The sequence below is a fragment of the Anguilla anguilla genome, chromosome 10 (assembly GCF_013347855.1).
Source record: "Anguilla anguilla isolate fAngAng1 chromosome 10, fAngAng1.pri, whole genome shotgun sequence".
NCBI classification, from domain to species: domain Eukaryota; kingdom Metazoa; phylum Chordata; class Actinopteri; order Anguilliformes; family Anguillidae; genus Anguilla; species Anguilla anguilla.
In genome coordinates, this window is record NC_049210.1 from 14,755,268 (window position 1) to 14,782,141 (window position 26,874).

The 26,874-nt window shown below is 46.6% G+C and overlaps 1 protein-coding gene across 1 annotated transcript; it reads right to left on the bottom strand.

Annotated features, from left to right (window-relative positions):
* Positions 1-33: 33 nt before the first annotated feature.
* Positions 34-26,874, bottom strand: LOC118206991 (histone-lysine N-methyltransferase SETD1B-A-like). The gene is made up of 18 exons (XM_035380222.1): positions 26,131-26,874; positions 25,817-25,971; positions 25,334-25,432; positions 24,690-24,960; positions 23,440-23,561; positions 20,614-21,801; positions 12,521-13,270; positions 11,988-12,167; positions 10,896-10,989; positions 9,887-10,113; positions 9,661-9,769; positions 9,062-9,517; positions 7,030-8,490; positions 6,412-6,578; positions 6,012-6,137; positions 5,657-5,776; positions 5,101-5,238; positions 34-3,915 (listed from the first exon to the last, which is right to left on the bottom strand). The coding sequence occupies exons 1-18, from the start codon at positions 26,189-26,191 to the stop codon at positions 3,742-3,744; spliced, it is 5,898 nt and encodes a 1,965-aa protein (XP_035236113.1). The 5' UTR covers positions 26,192-26,874; the 3' UTR covers positions 34-3,741.

Sequence of the window (26,874 nt, forward strand, 5' to 3'; positions counted from 1 at the left end):
AGACACAGTTCAAGGTTATTAACAAAACGTCAGTATGTTTATGGATTCCTTTATAAAAGTTACTATAATACAATAATACATAATCATAAATTCACAAAAGTATGAACAAATATTTACAGCAAAACACAACACTTGTCAACAAAGATATTCGGCACATTATCCATCAACACAAAAAACCTCTAGGTGTGTAAATAAAAAAATAATAAACAGTACGGTCTCCAAAGCTGGGCCTTAGTAAAATTAAAAACAATAAAAATAACCAATACTCAAATGCCTCAGACATTTTTTATTGCAAACCATTTCAATGTCCATACCTCAATCCACATGGAACCTGTTTGTTTTTTTTCTAAATATGAATGTGTTTAGAAAAATTAGTTAAAAATGGTCAAATATAATGAATAAAAACAAACTGCAAAGAGGCTAACTTGAAACTTCTCATTGGGCACTGATATTTAATAAGCATTGCTTAAACCACCGAGACATCTGTAGTGGCGATGGGAGGAAATTGTGCGTTAGTGTATGTGTAAAAACAATAAATCCACTTTTAGCTGTCCATAAATACATTTGAAGATGCCTTTATTTTTTAATTTTATTCTTTTTAAACATTTCAGTCATTTATAATAAATAGGCAATTGAGAAGTCACGAAAGCTCACCCAGCTCTTTTGCCATTCTTCCTTTCGCAGAATAATGCTCGTATTCTCTACACTGCAAATAGATGTACACGGAATTTACAAAAAAAAAAAAAAAAAAGCTTGACACAAGCTGAATATATTGCTACCAGCTGTGTGTGCACCAGTGTACTCTACACTTGGTGCATACCTCTGAGCTGTGCTTCTGTAGCAAACACCCCAAACAAAAAACATTTACACAACTATTTACAATCTACAGCTTACAAAGAGCAAAGGGCTGGGGGAAAAAAAAGAAAAGAAAAAAAAAAGACGTTTCTACAAGAAACAATCTTTCCAAGGGAAATGCCGATTCACATGATGGATTGGACGCACCTTTGCTTCAAATAAACAATTTATCTTTTTTTTTTTACTTTACACGTTTTAATGCTCCCTGAAAATATCACAATTGTTAAATAATTATCCTTTTTTTTTCCTTTAAAAAAAGAGGAAACAAACTCATGGAATTTTCGGTACCCCACTGCCCTTCCCCGCACCTTTGCTGAAGATAAAATCGCCTGGCATGATACAAACGAACCTGTACAATATAAACACAACGATGATTCTCTTTAAAAAAGCCTCCGCACAACCCTGTGTGAATGCTCAGAAGCTGCAGGCAAGATGAACAATAATGTGGGCTTTTGGGGCTTCTGATTCACAGATGGGGCCCTTGCCAAGGAAGGGCCCCAGCATTAGTGCATTTGTAACAACAACAACAACAAAAAATTTAACTTGTGCAACCAATAATTACTGCTGCTACTTTTATGACAGTTGGTGAAAATGCATACGTAGTTTAAATGAAAACAGAAAAAGCAGCACCATATGGGAAATGAACAAGAATGGGGGGGGGACAAAAAGAAATTAACAGCATGTGAAAGGTTAAGGGAGATGCCCTTACTTCCAAAAAGAAAAAGAAAGAGAAAAGCACTACAGTCTCCCCCCTCCCCATGTCTGTAAACACAGAGCCTTCTTCCAAGGCCCAGGACATTTCAGCTGTAGCACCAAAGAATCAGTAAAGACCACGCTCATGGTTGCACTCTCTCTCACACACACACACACACACACACACAATCTCTCTCACTTTCTCTCTATCTGAAAAGGTGCTATCCATTAGTTCAGAAAAGAATTGAATAGGCACTGTTCACGTTGGCCATTATTGTTCCGAAAGTTCCGTTTCACCCTCTAGTGTACAAATACTGCTACTACAGCAGCTCCTTGCTCCGTCAGTCAGCCAGTTGTCAGTCAGTGAGGGACACTGGCTATGGTTTCTAAGGCTGCTTCTTCCACTCACTACCATAATTTTTGGGTCAGAAGGAACTGTTCAGCAGTTCCTTTGCAGCTGCAACACAGACCAGCAGGCAGAGTGTGTTGAGGAGAGCTAACATTTACATCTACTTAACGAAGGGAGAATTGTGGCTTAGAGGCCATGTTGGTGAGGTCCTGCCTTACACTCAGTCGACCAAAGATTCTCACATACCCAGATCACACGTACTGCCTAGCAAATGCTTATAAGAATGAGAGACTTTGCCAAGGAATTTTTCACACGCGCACACACACAGACACACACATATACACGCACACATGGTTAGAAAGCCTGTACCAGTATCACCAATGTTTAATCACACAGTGATGCAGGGAGCATAGAATAAAAGGACTGGACTGGACTCAGGGGTCAGGAAAGTAACCTCATTCAGTAATTATCAGAATGCAGTAAAGTGCACAATCTATGTAAAAAAGCTGACTGATACAAAGAATATTAAATCTACACTGTTACACGGACTGCTTCCCTCCACAGAGTAACATCCTGCCCCAATACAAGTGTCCAGGTGACCTGGTTAAGGGACCTACAAACTTTGCCTTCTAAGTCATAAGCAGCTAAGAATTATCTGTTTTAATTTCAGTTCTGTAACCTAGCCACCAGGGGGCAGTACATATTAATAGTTCATGTACAGGTTCAACTTCCAGAGACAAGCTCCTGGGGAATGAATCTATACAGTCTATTATAGTATTAATATTGGACATGAACACAATGAAAGGTGAATTTAATCTACCCTGCACACAAAGGTATTTACTAGTGATCGTCAGTCATTTTTTTGTTTTTCCTTGAGAAAGCTCAAGTCACGGGTATACAGAAAAACAAACAAAAATCTAAAATATTAGAGACAAAGTATGGGTAATGAAAAGATGAGGTAAACAATGAGAACATTACCTTTTAGGCTAGCATGCCTTCGCTACGAGCCCGTCGCGGTCACAACACAGGGCAAGCAGCAAAAATGAATAGCCTCCTCCTACTAGCATCCCTCTAGCTTCCCACTGCAAACAGTCAATTAGCAGCAAACATTAGGCATCACCACTGTTAAAGCATTTCCACCTAGCATGATGAATCCTTCAGAAACTGCGGCACTGAACCCAAGGCCTCTAGGTTGCCTCCATGAAATGATAATTGAGACAAATTAGTGAAAACCAAACATTCACTTCCACGCAATGGAGATTCTCACTGCACTCGTTAGCACCTGTGAAGGAGCAGACACATTATTTTCGTACTTGTTTGACGCTCGTCAAGGAAAACATAGCAGCTTTACATTCCAAAGAGGCAGTGACTGTACTGTGTGTGGGATGGAGGGGAGGGGCTATGGAAGAAATCACATGGGAAGGGTGAGCAGTTGGAGGTAGGCTGAGAAGATCTAGTGTCTTGTGAGCGCGGCAGGAAAAAAAAAGTGAGTAACACATTAAATGTTTGTAGAGAAAGCACCTGAAACTGTAAACAAAACAAAACAAAAAACACCTAGCTGCACAGGAGCTAATGGAAGAAGCTTTGAGCTTAAGTGCGATTCATTAGTGTGTTCCAGTCACACAAGTCTTCCGTTTTCGTCCCCTTTTTTTTACTTTGTAGTTTTGTAGAAGGTTGATTGTTTCCTTTTTCTTTTCTTTTTTGGCATAGTGCAACCATGCAACGGGTCCTCCTGACTAGTCTGAATAATCCCAGGGAAGGCAGCGGGATCAGGCGAGGACTTTGGGCTCCCTGCCTGTGCACCTTCAGGTTTGGGGGTGCCCCACGGGTACCCCTGCGCTGCCCTAGTTCAGGGTGCCCCGGCAGTTCTCCGCCCCGCACAGGCAGGGGATCTTCTCGTCCTCGATGGGGAACTTGTAGTCGTACGTGATCTCCTCGTTCACGCTGATGGGCTGCCTGGAGTAGATCACGATCTTCTTCTGCGACTCCACGGTGATGACCTTTGCGTAGCAGTTGGGCTGGAAGACAAGAGAGAAAATCATCCTCTTGCCACAAATTAGTCTGAATTCATGTCAATCCAATTCTGCTGTTGTCCCCACGCCACCCGCTAAAGCCTGCAATGAAGTGAGGATGTAAGCCAGCCACGGCCATAGTCCAGCTTCCTGTACCTAACATCATTCAATTTAGGTCGGCCGGTGCTAATTTGTGAAAACGAGGCAGCGATCATACTTACAATGCAATTCCATTAATATTAAATCGTTCATAATTTATCCACCCATACGCCAGCGTTGCCTCCAAACTCACAAAGTCACAAGGCGGTGAAAGTTCAATCCCTCTTGCGTTCATATAAATCATAAATGAGCTATGGGATGTCTTCATTTCCCAATAACAACTTCCTTTGCACTTCGTCATTTATAGCGTTCGCTTGGGGTGGAGGGCGATAAACCCTTTTTCAGTCACTGCACCATCTATTGATCCAGAAAACGCCAGGTCGCCGTGGGAGACAAGTGTGAGCGGACAGATCGCACGACCCCCCCTCAGCACTCCGTTTTGTACCAGTTTTCAAAGCTTATGCTTCCTGTTGCAGTCTGAATCCACTAGAGCCTTTTCATGTTATGATTAAGCGCAGAAAATTGTTCAAGATGACGAAAGTTCGTGCCGAACTAAGTTTGTGGCGAACAGTTCATGTTGAACTATTTTAAATGAACACACAATTTAGTTTGCCACCAACCCGTTGATATGACAGATATTATACAAGTACACTCTGTATTGTCGTGTAGCGCAACTAATGAAGAGGTCTGAGTGATATGCTGAGTCTCGAGATGATGACTTCTCGGTCACATTTCAGGATGAAATGGGCAACCTTTGTTCTCTCGATGTCTTTCCTGTCCGCAGTCATTTTTGTTTGCGGAGCACTACCTTTTCAGACTGTTAAGTAACGTTAGCTAGTGTTCGTGGCGAACAGAAAAAAGTTTCAATATGTTCGCAAACATTAGCTAACGCTCGGCGTCTTGAACGCACGTCAGTTCTAATCAATAGCATGCATCAGTGGACGAGCCACTTACGCATCAAACCAGACCCATAATAGTTTCCTATCTATTTTCAAGGTGATCCTCTCATTAAATGTAACCGACGTGAGGGGTCTGTGCATGACACATTCTGAAAACTGGCATCCCCTGAACTAGCAGGTGACAGAAACTCACATTGCAGCTGTGGTTGATGAACCGGGCAAAGTTCCCACACTTGGTGGCGTCGATGATGGTGTCGTGGTCCACCCGGAACATGTAGCTGCTGCCGATTCCCTCGTCCTCGTAGCGCTTCTCACGCATGTCCGCGATCACCTATGGGGGGTGTGGGGGGGGGGGGGGGGGGCAAGCACATTCACCTCAGCATTACTTTACAGATTAAGCAGGGCTTCTACAGTGCATCAAATTCAAAACTCAAGGAGTCCTCAAGGGCTGTCATGGACAATTCAATACATCTTACAAATTTTGCCCCCAGTAGAACGTCACATTAACCAAATTCACAACCATTTGAATTTTCATTTATATAAATAAATATTTATGCTTATGCACCTTACATAGCGCAAAACAGACAGAAAATCAAACACTCAAAATAACACATTTCAAGGACCAATGGCAACACAGCTATAGGCCCCACCAGACAGGGTTATAGATGCTCAGTGTTGTCCTGCTCAAACAGGAGAATACAGGAGGTAATTCCACAGTATCTCCTGCCCTGAGTCAAGAGGCTCCTCACCTGCCGGATGTTCTGGCCCACGTACTCGATGACCATCTCGTCTGCGGCGATGGGCTCCATGGCGAACAGGCCCCAGTCGTGGATGTGGCTCTTGCAGAAGCGGATCTTTTTCTTGCGGAACTGAAAGAGGAGCAAGGGATGAGCGTGCCAGGTCTCTTGACATTCTGGGACAGGCTGGACCATGCAGCCTGGGCCCACTCTCAGTCCTGGGCAGCTAAACGTGGAGATAAGCCTCCTTGCTTAAAACTTCTCCACTAAATTTAAACTTACAGAACCAGATTGCACTGAATCTAATTCATGAGGTAAGATAAATGAGGAAATTTGGGGTAAAAGAGGTACGGGTCTGGGCCCCTACCTTGAGCTGGTTGAACTTGAGGAGGTCGCTGTCGCAGCTGAAGGAGGAGAGCAAGCGGCGCTGTTCGGACCGGCGCTCGGACCCGGCTCGGGTGGAGATGTGCGGCTGGGCTGGGATACTCATCCCCTGCAGGAGAAGCACATTCCCTGGTTACAACTTAAAACTAGCCCTGCACACCACACACACAAATGTCTATAGACAAATATAAACACACATTGTTTACACAGACTCATTACAGCCTTTCAATCCTTGTTCTCGCCATTTACTGGATAACTTTATTATACTGTATTATACAGGTAGCAGGCATTATTATTCACTGAGATTTTTATGGAAGAATCCAGAATCTGAAAACAGAAGCTAAGGGAGCTAACTCTTCTGAGCCAAAATGGCCACCGCTTACCTGCGTGTCCATTGGTGGCTCGTCCATCAGTGGCCGTGTGCTGTTGAGGTATTTGATTTTGTCCTTTTTGTCGATTTTGTAATAGCCCTCGCTGCGAGCGCAACCCGTCATGTGATCCCGCATCCCGTCGTCCCGCTTCTTCCTCTTCACTGGAGCAATGCTGGTGGGTGCCGGGGGTCAAGGGAAGGGTACGACCAGAGAGCTTCACACAGACACATGGCACAACATCCACAAAGCATTTGTCCTGAAATGTATGCCACTTAAATAATGTAACCCTAGTTCTGATAACCCACAAAAACCCATAACTATTTGACCACCTCACTGCAGAGTCAGATAACCCGCGGTACTCCAATCCCATTGTAATAAAGCAAAGGGAACATGCACTGATGGGAGAGCAAGATGAACCCCAAAGAGGGAGGAGCTACCACAGTATGGTCAGCAAGGTCTTTTGATTGGTTGACAAGACCGAGACTGTCAGCACATGATAGGTCTACCAGTTATTGGGGTTCATGAGCACCCACTAGCAGTAGATAACGTTACCTGAGAAAGCATGTGTTTGACCTTAACTGAAGCACCACTGTGCCTGGGGGCCAGTAATGGAGTTTGGGTAAAGGATATGAGGATGATGGACCCAGAGCGTGTCGTTCAGCCAGTCGTTGCCGTTGTCCTGCTGCAGCATTTTGTCGTAGGTGATCTGCAGGTTCCGGATGTCCTCCTCGTCGATGCCGTCGTTCCAGAGGTTGTAGAGGATGGTCATCTCCTCGAACTCGGAGCGCGGGGGGAACAGGGGCCTGGGAGAGGAGGCCACGGGGGAGTGGGAGGCCAGCAGGAGCTCCTCCTGCCGCCTCCTCACCCTCCTCTGCGGCTTCTGCAGGAAGTCCTCCTCCAGGGGCCGGTTGTCCAGCTCCTGGAGGGGCAGCTTGTCCTGCTCCTCCAGCTGGGTCCAGTCTTCCCTGAAGTCCAGGGTCACCACCGCGGGCTCCGTCGGGGCACAAGGCGCCACTGTGACCGCCACTGGCAAGTCCGCCAGGAGGTCTGCGACAGGAAGGTCGGGCGGCAGGGAGGGGGGCACGTCGCCCACGTGGGGCTCCTCTACCTCTTGGGGCGGGGCCACCGCAGGGGTCTTCTTCGACTTGGGCCGCCCCGGCTTCCTTTTGGGCGGGGTGACGTCGGGAGGCACAGGCGGTTCCGCCGGCTGGGCGTCGGCAGGCTGGTCTTTTGGCACGCTGGCTGCACTTAGAGTGGACCCCATGGGCGAGGGGCAGGGGCTGGGCGGGGGCGGCGCAGAGTCCTTGAACAGCTCGCCGGGGAGGGGGTCGGGGCCGAGGGCGGGGGTCGGCGGGGGCGCGGGGAAGGAGCCGAGGGGGGAGGCGCTGGGGGGCGGCTCCTTGAACAGAAGCCGCTCCTCCAGACTGTCGGAGGAGGCCTTCCTGAGGATGGGGATGCCGAACGCAACGCAGGCGGGGTCGGGGAAGGTCGGGGTGAAGGTAAAGTCCCGCCCGGGGGTCCGCGGGATACCCGCGCTGACGCCGGGGGACTGGGAGGGGTACGAGAAGGGGCTGCCGGGTATGTGGGGCGAGCTCAGCGTCAGGCTGCTGCCCGTCAGGGGCGCCTCGCTGCCCGGCGTGATTGGCACCGTGTCCGTGCTCTGGGACTTGCCCAGGCACTTGGCCACCTTGCTCATCAGGTCCCTCCCGGGCGTCCTGGGCAGGTCCTCGTCCGCCGAGACCCTGGCTGTGGAGGGCAGGTCGGGCAGCAGGCCGGGGGGCAGGAGCAGGGACTGGACCTCGATGACGGGGGCCGAGCAGGGGAGGGGGTGGGGCAGGACGGACGACGGGGGGAGGAGCTTGTCGACAGGCACGTCCGCCTCCAGGAGGGCGGGGGCCTCTCGGCCCGGCGTGCGCGGCAGCTCCTCCTCCTCCGCCGCGGGGGAGGAGAACTTGCCCTTGAGCCGCACGTCCAGGTCGCTGTCCGCCAAGGAGCCGGTCGGGGTGGGGGGGCGGAGGTTCCCGAAGTCCTCGTGAGGCTCCATCTTCACCTCCGGGAGGTCGGCCTCCACCTCGATGTCTGGCTCCTCCACTGAACACAGAAGCACAGAAAACCTTGTCATTAAAAGTCGACACAGATTAGGAACATTAGATGAAAACTGAATTTCCACACCAGAAATCCCAGTTCAATTAAAAGTTGCGTTTCATTTACGTTTCCCCATAGTTCACCAAGCTAATTTAACCCTTAATAATATTGCATATAATCCTGTATCTCTCCACTTTAAGAGCACCTCTCAGTGCTGCACCACAGGGTAACAACTTGCAATATTATCACAGCAATGATTGTACCATGCACCGCTGAGTATTGCATTTATAACTGTGTGGGATTCTTCCTGTGCTTTACCCCCATATGTGCACTGTTCTCTCCTCCCGTTCAGAAAAGATGAACTCTCAGCTCTAATTTGAAGCACTGTTTTACACTGATCACCCCTATGTTTTATTACACTGAGGCAATCATTGCTATGGTAATGCGTTTTCCCCTTGTTTAAACAATACCCAGAAGATACATTATGACTATGTATATATGGAAAAATCCAGCACACCAATATTATCTTTATGAATACACCGATGTCATCTTTATGAACGAGAGAAGCTTTAATAACCTGGAACTCCCTTCGGCGACGGCGGCCTGAGGTCGTGCGCTGGTTCGGGGGGCAGGATGTGAGCGATGGAGTCCTCCAGCCTGGCGGTGATGCAGTCCACCATCTCGTCCCCCTCCAGGAAGTGGGTCGCGTGGGTCAGGTGTTCCACCGGCCCCTCCCTCAGCTCCGCCTCCTCCATGCCCTGCTCCGCCACGCCCAGCAGAGCCAGCTCCAGCTCGTCGTCGTGCAGGATGGGCGCCGTGGGAGTGGCCGGAGGCTTGGCCTCCAGCTCCTCCTCCTCGTCATCGGAGGTGGACGCCCGGAGCTCCTCCTCTTCCTCGTCGTCTTCCTCGTCCTCCGCCTCCACGTCCTCCTCTTGGTCCTCGTGCTCCTCGGAGCTCGAGTCGTAGTCAGAGGAGTCCTCGCTTTCCTCGGAGGAGTCGGAGTCCGCTTTCGACGAAATCGCGCTGGCAACTTCTGGGAGGTGAAAAGATTGAAATTACATATTTTGGGGTCCATTCAGAACCAAAAATACTACGAAAAAACACTTGTGATTGAGGCATGATGTGCTTAATACTGAATGCATAGCCTACACACTGAAGTCCCTTTTTTATATTTACCGTCATCAGACGATTCTTCCCTCTCACTACTGTCAGATTCGACTTCATCTTCATCGTCCTCGTCTTCCTCGTCGTCGTCTTCATCTTCGTCATCATCTTCCTCGCCCTCCTGTAGGGCCCAGAACAGACCAGGTTCACTTACCTGTGGGTGCCTACTGCCTACGCTTTCATTATTTCTAGGCAATTGGACACTAAAAATGAAAACGAATGAAAAGCATCAGCTCACCTTGCCAGAAGAGAGTCTTTCAGATGCTTCCACTTCCTCTGGCTCCTCTTTTTCCGATGAGGACTCCTCCTCCTCCTCTTCCTCCTCTTTCCCAGAAGTCTCCTCTTCCTCCTCCCCCTCGCTGTCCAGCTCCAGCGGCCGGGCGTGTCTTCGCCTGATGGCCGAGACGTCGCCGTCCTTCTTGGACACGTCAGAGAGGTCCCCCATGTCCCTGTCCCGCTCGGACTCTGAGGACAAGAACGCACACAGTGTGAGAACCTCCACCGCCATTTTAAAAGCTCACAGCACAGCTAAGGTGCCCAGCCATCACGTGAGACTCGCATTTAGCTAGGGAGCTGTGATATCTAATAGACAGTTAGACCAGGGCATACTTCTGCAGAACCTTCTAAGCAACCAACAAATGTGAAACCGTAAACTTGCTCCACTAGCTTATTCACAGCATAACAAATACATTAAACCAAAATAAGAGCCTGCAGAAAATTATACCACATATATTCAGAATCTACAGAATTTACAGAATCAACAGGAAAACACAAATATGCACCCTTATTTATTTTCATTCATTTTTTATTGTTGGTGCAATATGTATTATCTTTTAAAGGTTTTACGGCTACTTCTTCTGAACACTGACATAACTTCTAGTTTCTGTTTCTCTAACCACTCTGCTCAACACCTTATGAACGTACTACCATTACTATCAAAAGGAACGTGTCGTACATACAGGACATTTCTATTTTTAACAATATATGCAGGCTGTTTACAGAAAGCCTCCCTTTTTTTTTGCAGGTCTTTTTTTCCATGCAGTGGCAAAGGAACCCCTGTGGGTGGGAACGCAGGAACCTGCCCGCTCACTGAGAGGAACGATGAAAGAGCGAAATGCATGAGCGTGCCAATCCCACACATTAAATACGAACAAAGCCCGCCCACACTGGAGGCTGTTCAGGGGCCAGTGTTTTAATTTATCCGTGCTTTATTTAAACAGATAGCCTCATCGAGATCCTGAGCTAACCTTCATCCTCCAGCTCGTCATCCACGGGCGTAGAGGGGCGTATTCTTTTGGGGTCCCCCGTGGAGGCCTGGTCGGGGGGCTCCTTCCGCTTCACCTGCGCGCAGACAACCCACCATTACCCATCACCCCCCACCGTGTGCCCGTCCACCACAATTTGGCTGAAGCAAGGTCTTGAAACGTTTCCCGACCGCTACACCGAGCAAAGAACAGCAAAACAATACACTACACTGTATCCCCAAGGCAACTGGATTTTATACATAGTGCTTTGTGAATAACTCTTGACCCCATTTCTCCTGATTTTGCTCCATAAAGTCCTAAGTTACTATTACGTTTGAATAAATAAGATCAAGCCATTCAAATGGACAGAGGTCACAACACCGAATGGACCTAGAAATTACAGGGTTACACAGTCGTGTGGAAATAAAATGGTGAGTACGGCTAAGGCCAACAACATATTCTTCCTCTTTGCGACCTCTATTTGCGAAAGGATGGAGAAGGTATTTGTGAACCTCTGTTAAGGTACTCAGCCTCTCAAATGTCAAGCCGTTACAAACATCCATTATGCAGCGTCTTTCAGGACTTCTGCATTGCCAGAAAAAAAACAACCAACAAGAGGCCATTGTGCCTATGCCATTTGTGAGGGTTTCAATACAGGTGGCCTTGGACATAAGAGCAGTAACAAAGCCACTTGTCCATCAAATGGCTTGCAAGCAAAACCCAGTTTTCCCAGCAGCCAACCACTACCCTGAAGATGCTCTCAGACTCCATCTCAATGACCAAAGACAAAAGCCATCTGCATTAACTGAGCCCAGCCACTGATCCAATTACGTAAATGAAAAGAGTTTTGAGAACACAAAGGAACGCAGAGCTGGTCGGGAGAAGGGCCATCCCATCCGCACTTTGGTGATTCCCAGGTAGGACGCTGCCCTTGTACCCTTGAGCAAGGCACTTAACCTGCATTGCTTCGGTATATAAATCCAAATCGATGCAACGTAAATGCTATGTAGAATGTTGTGTAAGTCGCTCTGGATGAGAGCGTCTGCTAAATGCCTGTAATGTAACGTAATGGGCGGGCGCAGGCGTGGGCCGTACCTTAAAGGAGGGCAACCGGATGGCGCCCCGCAGGCCGATGCCCAGCCCCATGCCCTCGTAGCCGAGCCCCTCGCCCTTGTTCCAGTTCTCCAGCAGGCTGGAGGCGATGGGCTCCCTGGGTTTGGGCTTCTCCTTCTCTTCTTCCTTCCCCTCCCCGGACTTCACCGGGGTGAGAGAAGCCTGCAGACGTTCATTGGAAGGGAAGTTAGATTTCACATCATAACAACAGAAAAGATAAACTAGACCAGACAGCAGTGAGGCAGGTGAGAGTCAGTCCAAAAAATGTATTAAAATGCTTTAAATGTAACAGGCTGCTTATACTTCAAAAGTATCCTAGCAACATGAGCAAAGACGAACAACACATTGGGACTTTGTTCCAATACCCAGACCAAGAAGTAACATATATACTCATTGGTGGCAAACCTGAAGTAAACTAGCAATGGCAGCAAACCGAGCTACTCGTTCCCGTTGTACACCAATGCAAAGGTCTCAAGCAAGAACTACCCTGTACCGCGAGTGATTGGCTGACTCACCTTGGCTGACCGCTCCTTCTTGTCCCACCATTCGTCAAAGGCCCTGAAGGCCACCACCTCCACCATCTTGCGGTTGAGGTCCCTCTTCATGATAGCCTTCAGCTCCTTGACGATGACCATCAGCACCCCGTCCACCGTGGCCTTGTGCGGGTCCTCCTTCTTGGGCTCGTACCCCGGCGGGGGCACCGCGGGGTTGAATTTAGGCATGGCGGGCAGGGGCCAGGGCTGTCCGTGCCCCATGCTGGCAGACGGCCCGGCTCCCATGGAAAAAGGCCGGTAGGGGTTCCCGAACTGCATGGCCCCGCCCCCGGCCATGAAGGGAGGGTAGGGGTACCCCCGCTGGCCCTGCATCATGCGGCTCAGCATCTGCGTCTGCATCTGGAAGGACATCTGCATGCTGCTCCACTGCGGCAGGCAGCTCACCAGGTCCATCTGCATCATGGGCACCATGTTGGGCGCGTACGGGTGCAGCGGGTGCATCATGGCGTGGGGGGGGACCCCCGGAGGGCCGGGCAGGGGCGGAGGGGGGCCGGGGACGGCGGGGTGGGGCGGGAGGTGTGGGGGCGGGAGGGGGAAGCCCGTCTGGGGAGGGGGCAGGGGAGGGAACCCCGGAGGGGGGATGGTGATCGCGGACATGGAGGACACGGAGGAGTTGACCACGATGCCCTTGGCACAGTCGCCACTGGCGATAGGGGTGCCGGGCATCTCGTCGTCCGAGATCTCCATGTCCTCTCCAGAGGACTGGTGGCTCTGTGAGACAGACAAGGAGCAAGAAACAATCAAATACTTCCTCCAAAAAATCTCAGGCCCATATTGTATCTGGATGCATGTACCAAAAGGGTTTTTTTATTTTTTATAAAAATAATTCCCTCCTAGAGGAAAGATACCCTGCAAGTAAAAGTGGTATTAGTCATGACATTCTTGGGTGCCGTGGCAAAGATGTCTATACACAGTACTGCTGCAGTAGGAACACAGTGTATGCAAACATATTGATCTGCCAACCAAACCAACAAATACTCTAACCTCACACTTCGTTGAAGGCACTTGTTGGAAATAGACGTGGTTTACAAAACAGTTACAAAATACATACAACTCTGGCCATACCGCAACATTAGTTTTAAAAAAAAAATATGAAAAAAGATATACAAACTAAATACAATTTTTTTTCTTTGGTCATACATAAAATGTACATAAAATGTATGACCAGTGTAAAAATGTAATCATTCCCTTTCATCAAGCATTGTCAGTCATGTCACAGTTCATTACAATGTCCTTTGCTAATAGCTGGGGCCTTACCATCCATCAATTGTCTCACTGTCATCATTTTAGCTGACACCCCTCCCCCCACTAACTACAGAACCTCACTCATCAAATACCTGCCATCTCACCCCCCACAAGCTCATCACGTACGAATCGATGACAGATTAGTGCTTTTGAGGCAGAGGGGGATAGGCACCAGTCTTTTGATTGTTTTTTATGAGCTCTCAATCACACTTTTAGCTGCAGAAATGCTTTAAAGACCTGCTCTCTGATCTCACAGCTCTGTTATAGCTACTGCGGCTTGTTAAATAGCTTCAATAATTCACTGCTCAATTTCCAAATGACAAATCATCCCTCTTGTGCACCGTGTCCTGAATTTAGGACATCAAACAATGTCACAGTTGCAGCACTCAGTGTAATCAATCAGTGAATCAGGGTTTTAAATTATTGAATTTAATATAGAATTCAGCCATGAATGCACCCCTCCCAACACTTCTATGGATACTTGCGAAGAAATGTAGTGGCCTATTGGTTATGTCAAGTCAGAATCTACAATCAAAATGGCTTATAACGCATAGTATTTATTATCCATCTATATTTTTGGGGAGGGTGTCAGAACCACAGATGGTGAACAGTGAGCAACCAAAAAAATCTGCTTTTCAGTACCTCACAGCCCCAGATTTCATTAGATGCTCTGTCTACCTCTCTTCCCCTTCCCCCCCCCCCCCCCCCCCCCTTCCCTCCAGGAAACAGGAACAAAGGGTCACGGAGGTCAGTGGGCTGCTATTCAGGTTTACTCAACTGATCACACATGAATCAAAGGACGGACCAATGAGACTCCAATAATGGTCATAATGGTGGACCAGAATGGAAGCCATCGCAGTGGCCGCAGAATGGCAAGGAGCGTTTTTTTCACGCTTGACAAATTGGGCAAAGAGTCAAGGTCAAACTCCTCACAGGCCGAGCTGTGGCCCTTTAGCCTTGATTCAACCTCAAGATGAAGTGCTCGTGACCAACAGAAGTGGCCAGGGTCAGCGTTCTAAGTCCAACAAAAGTTGTGTACTAAAGTCAAAAATCAAAAGGGGGGTTGTAATGAACTGCTCTCTTTATCGTGCAATGAGGCCCATCTTGTTTATATGTATAAATGATGCAGCAGCAAAAACTCCTGATAGCCATGTTCGATGTTACCTAGAACCATGAAGGCAAAACCAACTGTCTGGGGAAATCAGCTTCCTTTACAAGACGCTTATCTGGCGGGAAAACGGAAAAGGAACTGAACGGGCTCCAACCCGTTTCTCTCTCAACCGCTGCACAGGACTGCCTCCAGTTTCCTGCTCATAACAAATACCACCCTTGCACAATGACCAACCGAGTGGCGGTTCTCAGGGCAGTCGCTCGGAACGCTGAGGTAACCAGCAGCCTCCAAGGTCACACTACTCCGTAACTGTCACCGTAGTTACCTTCTTCTAATCTTACACATTTTAAAAGGCTACAGCCACTATCAAGCAGTGTTTTCAAAGCTTGCTCTACTCACCGTTCTGATTCCTGTGGTCTATCAAAGATAAATCCTATTGGTCACAATTCTTCCTATAGTATAGCAGCTTTAACCGAATTGGGAGATATACAAAAGGACAGACAACTTTACACTGGGATTTCTGATTATCAACTGTTGAGCTTGTCACGGTTTTGTCTGTAGTTTTGGGAATAACAATCTTTACCAGAAAATGAATAGTGGTCTGTGCAGTGTTCTTTGTCACTTTGAAGCTGTTAAGTGTTTGGGTTTGTACAGTTTCTCTTTGCACAATGGGAGTCTTCCTAACTGTTCCATGACTTCACAGGCTTTTGCACATTTGTAAATTACATCAAAATGACATGGGACCATACAGCTGTCTATACAAAATCAAATACAAAATCTGAGTGGAGCATATGGACATTTGAGAAAGAGCCACCAGGATGGCTTGTTGAATGTTAATCATTCCCTAACAGAATGGTAAACATATTTTTTTTTTTAAATGTAATTCAGCACCCCAAACATGGCACCAACTGAAAATCGGGAGAAGCAGAAATTCAGGAAGGGTAAGCCAGAGAAACAGAGAACTTCTTTGTGAACAGACCCCCTCATTAAAATAAAAAAGAGACACAAATACAGCCACTGCACACTGTACACGTATGCAGCCAGGAGAAAATCACTGCACTAGAAAGAAATCACCATGCATCACACACACACACACGCAGACAGGAGAAGGACCACTGGGTGCACAAAGCAGCACAGCCCTGCACAAATGGCTTCTATTAAAGATGGTATCATGACAGCATCATCCTTAGTTTATTATAGTGCAGTTAAATCTTTCTATGGTCATCTCTGGCTTAGAACAATACAGCTGCAGAATATGAAGAGAAAAAAACATTTGACTATTTATTGGTCTGTAAAAGAATACCCACCAGCATGTAATATTCCTCCAGTCACCCCCATTGCTACAGATTTAGTGTCTTCCAGAAGACTGGAATTCATAAACAGCAGACAGGAGGGGGGAGGATTGCTGTGGGGATGGAAAGAGAGAGAGAAAAGAGAGAGAGGGAGAGAGAGGGAGGGAGGGGGAGAGAGAGTGTGAGAGAGGGAGGGGAGACGGGGAGGGGAAAAAAGAGGCGGAGAGATAGCGGAATAGGAAAGGGAAAGAGAGAGGGAGAGGAGTTTGACAGCCCCCTCCGTCATTCTTCTGTCGTAGCGTCACTGGACGAGCGGGGGTTTCCCTTTCATCAGCAGATAGGATGAGTCAGCCCGACGGCGGGGGGGGGTTGGCAGAGCGGCAGCACCAACAGTCCAACCCCCATTAACACCCCCCCCCCCAAACCCTCCCCAAACCTCCCTATAGGTCTGCATGTGTCCCTGCCGATAGCTCAGCGCTGCTCTCCTGGAATGTCCTTCCCTCCCTCTCTCTCCACACAAAGCCCCACAGCAGCGCTCCAGTGCTGAGTGCCGCTAAAAGCCCTGCAGCTCCTCAACAGCTGAGGACTCCGCTTCAGATCTATTGAGCAGCGCCACTGCCTTTGATCACAGCAGACCCCTCGCTGGCCCATTCTGTGCTCTCCGCAAACCAAGCGCCCTGCTGGGGCTCCTTACACACACACACACACACACACACACACACACACACATGCATACAGACACACACAGACAGACACACACCAACACAAAGACACATGCAGAAACACACAAGCCGACGCCGACACACACACACACACACAAGGGCGTGCGCATACAGACAGACACACAACGCAGACACACAGATAAACACAGCCAGACCCAGATACACAAAGACACACACACACAGACACATGCAGACAAGCCGACACACACACACAGATAGACACAGCCAGAACCAGACACACGAAGACACACACACAAACATGCACAAACACACAGACACATGCAGACAAGCTGACACACACAGACAGACACAGCCAGACCCAGACACACGTAGACAAGCACACCACACAGACACAAGCAGACACACATGCAGACACACACACACACACACACAAGCAGACGCAGACACACACACACAGACACTAAATTCTCAGCACATCTTTTGTGAGCGAGCTGCTTCCACACCCCATTGTGTACGAGTCAGTAAAAGTCAGACAGTGGGGTTATTTCTGAACATGCATCCTTTATAGGCCTACAACTTTTCAAACAATCACGATAAGAGTTCACTTACAGAATTTTATTAGCCTAATCTGTGCTCATGTAAATATGCTGTTTTATAAAATAAAATGATTTTTTGGAGTAAATGATTAAGACCACCCCAAATATGGAAAAGCTGCTCAGCCAAGGAAGGCGCAATCCCATTGAGTGTTATCACCATCGTGAACACAAACAGTTGTAGACACCTGACACTGGGAGGGGTGTATCAATCTGCCTCTGTCTCAGTCACACACACACACACACACACACACACGCACACACAAACCAATACGTTGTCACAATACTGGAGCAGGCAACTGCCAAACACATTTGGTGAAATGAGTCAAAAATCAAAAGGGAAAAAATTGGGAGGCACTTTTAAAACTTGCACGCTATGAGCTTCCTGTGTACAGTACTCCCCCTGGCTATGGCCACAGCAACCACACCACAGCGTGCAGACAGGTCTCCCCAGCCTGTTATTTACTATGGTCACGTTCAGCTGACACAGACAATTCGAAAACCTTCATCAGCAGCCATTACTCACACCCAAGGAAGCCCTTCTCAAACATCATCTTCACCCACAGCTACATGCAGAAGAAGTCCACAATGGCTTGGACACTGCATTAATGATATTAGATTACCGATAGTAATCCCCAGTTGTGCTTTTCAGAGTATGATCATAAGATCTACAGCTTCAATGAGGCTGAAACTTTTCATGCCTAAAATTAGCATGTCTGAAATCTAGCCAGAACTCCACATCTCTGCAAACCCACATCCCCCTGAAAGGAAAATTATTTGTAGGCTTCTTAAAACATTCATCGAAAGAGAACATTCATGGAAAGGAAAAATAGGGTCCAAAATACCTAATGGCATTTACAAAATTATATAATTAACAACAAAACAGTGTAGGATGTTCACAGGGAAATCTGTATGGCTCAACTTAGTGTGGAATTGGCAATCTGGGCAAGTCTTTACAGCAGGATTATATAACATCGTTGCTACGGTGGCAGCTAAATTAAAACAATATTTAAAATTTGCTGCTAAAATTAATTTTTTTAAATTATGAATTAGATTGCGCATTAAGTATTATTTTACAAAACTACTCAAAGTGGTCCAGAGTGTTAATTGTATGATATTTTTTAAAAGTACACAGAACAAAATTTAAGTACAGTTGAAACAATTCTGCAAGGAAAAATGGTTCCGAAATCCTTCAAAGCAATGAAGCTAAGGGAGCACTTAATTTTCCCCTATTAGAAGTCTGATGTTTCTTTGTTAATTTGTTAATAATATATCATGAAAAGTCAAAAATTGTAACTTTTGTTGTTATTTTTGCATTGTCACATCCCATTTAATCTACAATAAGACAATAATAAAATATCCTTCTAATTCAAAATTTGGCCAAAAAAATGATGTTATTAATCAAACGCAACAATGAGAATGGAGGTGAAAAAAGTGACACCCCTTCTTATCACCTCTAGGCCATGCAATGTCAAGAGCAGTTCTCAGAATAGACTCCCTTTCTCCAGCTACACTGGACTGACCTGACATGACTCAAAGGAGCCTTTGTGGTTAAAAATCTCATTGATACACATAAAAGAATCTCTTCTCATTACACATATTTGTGGTTTTTATGGTCAACTAAAAATGCAACAAGAAAATTATTTTTCACAACTTTTTGCAATTGTAAAGAGTATTATTTTAGTTTCTGTTGTGGTTTTTGACATACAAACAACATCACTCATCACCACTGATGGGTTTAGGGATAATTTCCTTTCACAGGTTTACAAAAATTACTTGCCAGTTATATTTAAACGCCACAGTACATTTACAACATATATCAAACAATTAGCTAATTGTTTCCTTCAATAGGTATATGCCATCATATACCATTGTACACACTAGTTCCCCCAAAACGACATTGCAACACTAGTGAATTCTTTGCTTTGGAGATGAGAGTAGGGTGAATGGCAAAGACATAAGCCAATTCTTAGAAAGCGCCTGTTCAGAAAAAGCTGTGAACAGCATCCTGCCAACTTGCCGCGTTTTTGAAAAGAAGACTTTTTTCCGTAGCTTACAATTCAGATCAACACCGCACATTTCTGAAAGCACTATGAGCAAAAAAAAACAACAACTGTAAAGCAAACCACTGCCTCATTTTTATGCTTATTCTATAATACACTCAATTGCTGACTTTCACCACAATAGAGGCATCCATTACAACAACAGGAATATTATCCAGATGCCCCCTATAGCAGCCTTGGCTTAGGTGACACATTCCTATTGTCTGAGAACAGATTTGAATCCAATAATTAGGCAATTATGCACATTCTAACATAAGATCTTAAAATGAGATATAATTATTAAATTATTAAATTAAATTAAAAGCTCTAATGTAGTCTAAAGAAACATTTTGTCAATATAACAAAATGAATGCATTGCTTTTGTGCCACAAGTTGATGTATGCATGCATCAGGGATCTGATTTTTTCCACACAAAATAAATAACCTCCAGTCATACTCTACAACACACTTTGAATGTATGGGGCAATGACAGCAGTAGTTCATCTGCAAATAAACAACTTAAAACATCCAAATTTCATTCCGTTTTATTAATTCTGCCCACTTACAAATCTCTCATGTACCACAAAGGAGCCTGTTTTGAGAATTTCAAAGCACAGTTCGAATTACATCACTAAACCACATGTGAGTGCACAGGTGCAGATATCTCTGCTTGAAATCAGTTTTATCTCAAAAGTTTCCTGTCTCTAAAGTTCACTAGATTAGATTCATTGGGTGCCTTTTTTGAAAAACATAAAAACACATGCCTTCATTAAGAGCATATTCGTATTGCTCAGTTTGCATTCGATACCTAAATGTTACCAAGTGTTGGTGTGATGTCTCTTTAATAAAAAACAACAATAGACAGGGCAAGTGCAATACTGAGTCGTAGCACAGAGGTATTCAACTAGTGGATACTGGCACCCACTCAACAACTTCACAGTCCTACAGCCTGCCAGGTTTAAGGTAAATAATCACAAATAATACATCTCAGGGCTCAAAGCCCAAGCTGGAAAGAGGGTACCAAATGCAAGAATAAGGCTACAAACTTCAGTATTCAGCAAGCGTAAGGACACAGGCGTAAGTCTTACCACATCCATCTTGTCGGAGGGCGTCTGGTCCCCCGGGGTCGAGTCTTTCCTCTTGCCCCTGTCCGTCTTGGCCTGGGAGAGGGGGTCACTGGGGGAGGAGGCCTCGGAACTCCGCACCAAAGAGGCCGTCCCCAGGACGGGCTCGTCTTCGTCAGAGTCGGGCAGAGGGGTGGGGCTGATGTCCTCCAGGCCGGTGCTGGAGGGGCGGGAGGCCGGGGTGGCCCCGCAGTAGCCAGGCTGGGAGTTGGCGGAGTAGGGCGGTATGGGGGAGAGCTGGGAGGAGGACGAGGAGATGGGGCTGCCCTCCATGCGCACCTCGGTGTCCGAGTCCCTCTCGCTCAGGAAGGGCAGCTTGGTCCTCTTCTCCTTGAGCAGCATTTCGATGCGGGAGTCCAGGCTGTTTCGCTCCGACTCCAGGGTGGGGGTGCCAGGGGACGGGCACTGCTCGGGGGTCCTGCTCAGCGGCGGCGCGGCAGGGAAGGGCTCGGCGGACGGCGGGGGGTCGGGGAGGGGCGGCGTCTCCGGCTTCTCCTTCACCGGCACGAAGTCCACGCTGGCACTGGGAGCGGACGCGGTGCTGGGGGGGAAGGCCTTGGTGGCGGGAGGGGGCGGGGGGATCCTCCTGTACTCCTGCTCCCGAGGCGGGTGGTGGGGCGGGGGCTCCGTGTGGGGGTACGCGGGGGGAGGCGGGGCTTGGTACGGGGAGAAAGCGGACTTGTAGCCGGCCGAGCCGACGGGCGGGGCGGAGGGGGCGGGCTCCGGCGGGGGCGGCGGCGGCTGGTGCTTGAAGGAGGGGCTGGAGAAGGACGTCTGCTCCGAGCCGCGGTAGGCCCCGCCCGTGTTGTGCACGTAGTGGCGCTCTGGCCTCCGGTTGTAGGCGTCCTGGAACTTGGTCTCGTGCCTCCGGGCCTTGTACCCTCCCGAGCCTTCGGCCCGGCTGGCCTGGTACGCCGGCGTGGTCTGCCTGCTGGAGTAGCTGGAGTCCTGAGAGAACGGGGTACCGGCCAGCCGTGGGGTATGCGGGGTACCCTGGGACTGGGGAGTGTGCCCGAAGCTATTTGGCGTGTCCTGCCGCAGGCTGGAATAGGCCGTGTCCAGGGAGAGGGGCGTGTTAATGCTGTTAGGGGTGGTTGGACCCCCCAGGGTGGAAGAGCTGCCTTCGGACAGTCTCTTCGCGGGTTCGATAGCCTGGAGAGAAACGAGATTGCACCATGGTGACCAAGGCCCTGCAATTAAAATCACTTTCTCAGGCGAATGCCTGTCAACCTCATGCTAAATAAAACAAAGCACTCATTTCCCTTATTCATTAAGCACCGTGCGTCAGAAGGCATATCCGTCCATAAGTGAGGTCCAAAAAGAATTGTAAGAAGTGTAAGAACAGTCTAGTCGCTTGCTCAAAACTGTCAGAGAGGATACGCAGGGGGTATTAAAATCCACCAGCCGACTCACAATCGCTCAGCGTACGAGCAGGAAAACGAAGTTCTGCTGAACCAAGGGTTATGGCATTTTTAATTAGAATCAACATTAGAGGCTTCGTGGGAAGCCTCTTAGCAGATGTGGTCAAAGTACAGGTTGCAATCAAACTGCTCAGCTCACTGTTATTGACAGGTAAGAACCGAGGCTCATTCCCGACCGGGCCTCACTCTACCACCTGCTGCACAGACAATCTAAACCGCTGATGAAGTTGTCAGCGTCTCAAGCTACAGGTTTCTGCACTCTTACCTCAAAGGACCATTCTCTCATTTTCCCCACACTTTACATAAAACCAGAATAAACAAATATAGCCAACGCACTTAACCGTTTTTAAGAGCCGTGCAGTCAAAAGAATTTAGAGGTTACTATGGACATTACAGTTAACAAATGCCCCAATTTCAAATGTAAAACATGGTCACCCAGCTGTCACATTTTAAACAGTGTAGCAAAAAAATCAGTTTTTTCAAGGTTAAGGGTCAGTTAAATTTAGTCAACTGACACAAAATGAATGCGATCCACATTTTGTGCCTGCCTTCAAGTGACAAGAAATATTCTTTTAAAATATTTTAAGTGAACAATCCATGCCAAATTTCAATTTCATTTGGCCATATAGCAGATTCTTTATTTTGTCCGTCTACAAGCAAGGCAAGACAAATATCATGAAAAACAAAAGTAAGTTTCAAAGACTGAAAATGAACTGAACAGCAGACTGGTGTAAAACATCATTTCTCTGCAGCAGTATTTCAGATTGTGTAAGAAAATAAATCAATTTTAGGAAACAATCAATGAGTGCACCTGCAAAGAGAAGATTGCACAGAAGTATATAACCCAATCTGAAAAAAGAAAGTAGGGAAGGTAAGAAGGTAGTGCATAATCCCATGGCACTGAATGAAACTCTTCACTCCCATCTACTGGTATGTCCTTCACCCTGATCACCATCAAACATGTGTGCAAAGCAAACCCCCCACCCCCACTGCAGGACTGCTTCTTAGTGACTTAGTCACAAATTTCAGACATTAAACTGGAACCTGTCCTCACTGCCAAATAAGGAAAATAATTTGAATCAAATATAAGTTTATGAAGCAAGAAACAATTTGTTGAATACCTCTGCACCTCACCAGCAAAGATGTACAAGACATACTAAACAGGCCTTTGGCGTCCAGTGTATTCAGTCAACCCATAACTTGCGATTCCATGACCACCGCAATACCCAAATGTCACTTCTGAACTATCCCTTCTCAAAAGAGACGCATGCACAGCTGCCTGTGGACGTACAGTGAAACAGTAAGCAGAGATCACAGCCTTAGGACTCCTTCATTCAGGCACTCGAGCTGAACGCAACAGAGCGCTTACCAGCAGGGCATCAGCGAGGCTGTGTGGCGACACCTCTCGGGCGTCCTCACCCCCCACCGGTAGTGTCCGAGGGGTGTAAAAACCATTGATCAGGAGCTCGAAGTACCGCATTCGGTTTTCGCCTGTTTGATAGGTGAGAAGAGGATGGTGGAGCTTAAAAATGCACTCTTTGCTAAATTGCACAGAACCCCACCATTAACGTTTTGACATATGGAACGCTTGTGCCATCCGCTGTTAAATGTGATTCCCTTCACCTGCTTTAGCCCCTTACTCACAGGGAATTGTTATAAAAATGCAAAAAACAAGACGTTGTCACAGGCAATCAGGAATATTTGATAACCAGCAACACGCATACATTCACAAGATATTTACAGTGCAAAACTGCAAAGCCAACAATAATAATTTTCTATACAACTAAGGCCCTATATTTGGAAAAGGGCAAACAACTTCATTGTTTTTCATTAAAAGGGGAGAAGGCAATCAACCCCCCTTCTGTACCCCCCCCTTCTGTACCCCCCCCCCCCCCCCCCCCCCCCCCCCTTAATCAGACATAGAAAGTAGAGAAGATTACGAATGGGATCACGTACAGAGAGTGACACTCCCTGGATTAGAATCCTAGCTAAATGGGGGGTTCATATACGGGTCTAAAAGTCAGCTGCCCCAACAAACTGCTCCAGTCTTTGCCTCCACCAAACCTTCAAGAGGAGGCTCACTACTGCTTCTTCAACTATGAAGTACATTATCATTCAAAGAAAATGCAGCATAAAAAATGCATAAAACAGAATGCATAATATGCACCCTCTTAAAATGAATAATGTGCTGATAGTAACTGAGTTATTTAGTTATATACTGATATCTTTCAGATTAACCGTTTTAAAAAAAAAACAGGATGTTACAGGCAGGGTAAGTGTGGTAATGAATGATAAGCTCACTTTCAAAGTACCCTGAATCAGTTAAGAAGTCCATTTACTAAGCGGTACTAATATTCGGTTTATCCGGCAAGATTTCGTGCCACAGTGGTGTGGAATAAGATGGACCTATAGCATGTTCACCAAAATAAGCTTTCTGACAGCATCGGACACCATGCCGTTACCAAGAAATAAAAGACGTGAATTTCAGCATGGGATTTCATGCTTTTTAAAAGACTGCAATCAATTTCATATAAAATTCAAACTGTATATTTAGAATGTGAACCGGAATCATAAACAGATAGGCACAGACAAGAGAGAGAACACAATTAGACTGCTTACCCTTCGGGTCGAGCTCCACGTGGATAATGTTTCCCATCACAGAAGTGTTGTGAAGATTTTGAACCGTGTCCTTTGCCGCCTTTACGGAGCCGAAAAGAACTTTTGCAATTCCCAAATGCTTTTTGTTCTTGGGATTGTACAAAATTTCCACCTCCTCTATATCGCCGAATTTCTTGCACATGTCTGTCAAGAAACCTTCCCGAATGTTGTCGTTCAGTCTTGCAAACGTCACCTCCTTTGGAGGGACCGGACCGACATAACATTCATCAATCTGGATAAAAAAATTAACAGTGTTACAGGACAGTTGACAATTTTCCAGTAAATACCATAACGTATTTGAATTCCAACGATCTGCATGTATGCTGTGGTTTCTGAATGTATCGTATGTACGTTAAAACTCTGAATAGCTATGTCTCAATTGTGCATGAATGTATCCAATGTATGTAGCCTATGTAGGCACACAATTGGCTAAGAAATGTAAACTGTGGGAAACAGTAGGCATACCGACCTTTATCTATACAACTGTAAGATGAAACAACAGTCCATAGGGAATTCCAGAACATTTGATCAGACTGCAGTGCTGAGAATTTTTTACAACAGAACACTTGTCACATTAGACAAGTTCAGAGTGGGGGTGTGACTACCTTGAACTTAGGAACCGGTAGATCGGTCTCCTTGTATTTGGTCCATAGACGACCGATTCTCGGGTCTCGGACAGTCTCCACCGGCTGCATTCCCGGGTTCTGTTAGAAAGCGGGAAAAAGCATTCGCAATGAAGTCAAAATAATAGCCACCTTCACTTCATTCAACAGCTACAGTAGCTAGCTTGCAAATGAAGCATGGCTCCACGGCGCGCATGTATGCACGTGTGCTATGCTTTCATATGCAATATAGATGAATAGTAAAAGTTAAACATGGGTGCACGTACGGTTTTGTTATTGCAATGCCAGCCGAACGCGTTCGTAACCATGGGAATATTGTGACACTTTGATGCAGTGTGTCAGGTGCTGTGACAAACGACTTTCCTACTTTCATATCATTCATTGCGACAATCACGTTCGCTGCGAACAGTCACAGATGTATCAATTTACCATTCTTCCAGTAAATCGTAAAAAACACAAACTCACGGGCATGCTGAAATTATGTCCATCGTAACGATAGACTTTATGCGATCCCCTTTTCAACGCTGGGTCAATAATCAACTTGTAACTCCTCCAATGGTGACTACGTTTCTCCCCTGAGCTGCAAACTGGATGGCTGTTTTCCATTCCGTTCGCCAGACCTGCAGAAGAATGTTAATAGAAAGAAAAACATTGCATGCTAAGATAAAAAACAACTTGTGCCAGTTGTCCCATAAAACACGGTTATGTCCGTAATGGGGCTTAAAGCTGGTCCCCATTACCGAAACAGACAGAAGGGAAGGTGGAAAAGGCAAGCTTACTTGAACTCTGCTTTCTACCGTGATCTTCATTTAACCTGGCTTTTTCTCCAAGCTTGGACATGATGTAGGTTATTCCGATCGAGACTTTTCCACCAAAACGGCTAGATCTTTTACATTTCCCTGATTACATTACATGCTTTTAAAGGATCCTGCCTCCTTTTTGCGAGCCAGCACATATTGTGTGCCTCTGGTCTGGGTTTTCGGTCTCTCCCACAATACACCACTATTGAGCTACACTGGGAGCTATCCAACCATCTCCCCGCACATTCGATACTCAAATATTTTTGAGAATTCCTCGATATAAAATTCTTACATATTATAATATTCAATATTATGTATTTCTTAGTTGAAAATCGACACATTGTTAATGTATCTGCTCCTCATTGCGGCGCATTTGGCTGGAAATTACAAGCTACAAAAAGCGTAGAATGTACCGGTTAGATTTACCCAAACAGGAAACAAGATGGAAGAGAGGCTTTAGTTTAGTGGACTGCCAGAGAATTTAGTTGTAGTCATCCCAGCCAATATTCCAATATTAAGCCTTCGGTCTGAATGGTATTTGGCTTTTTTTGTTTTGCTTTTAACACGAAGAAAACATTTACTTTTAAAAAGGGTAACAGTTTTAAGGTTCTAGAGGACAATTAAGTGTTCATTATTCTACTTAAGGCATGCAGACGGCAAGAACCAATCAGAAAAAAGCTTCCATTTTGCCTTGTGTCTTTCAGCCCAGGAAACATCGTGCAT

Bases quoted from the DNA above. Each gene is read 5' to 3' on its own strand.
- LOC118206991 (XM_035380222.1), bottom strand. From the start codon at position 26,191: ATGTCCAAGCTTGGAGAAAAAGCCAGGTTAAATGAAGATCACGGTAGA. The intron at 12,168-12,520 runs GTGAGTCAGCCA...GAACGTCTGCAG, and splicing joins AGAAGGAGCGGTCAGCCAAG to GCTTCTCTCACCCCGGTGAA. The intron at 3,916-5,100 runs GTGAGTTTCTGT...CTTGTCTTCCAG, and splicing joins TCATCAACCACAGCTGCAAT to CCCAACTGCTACGCAAAGGT.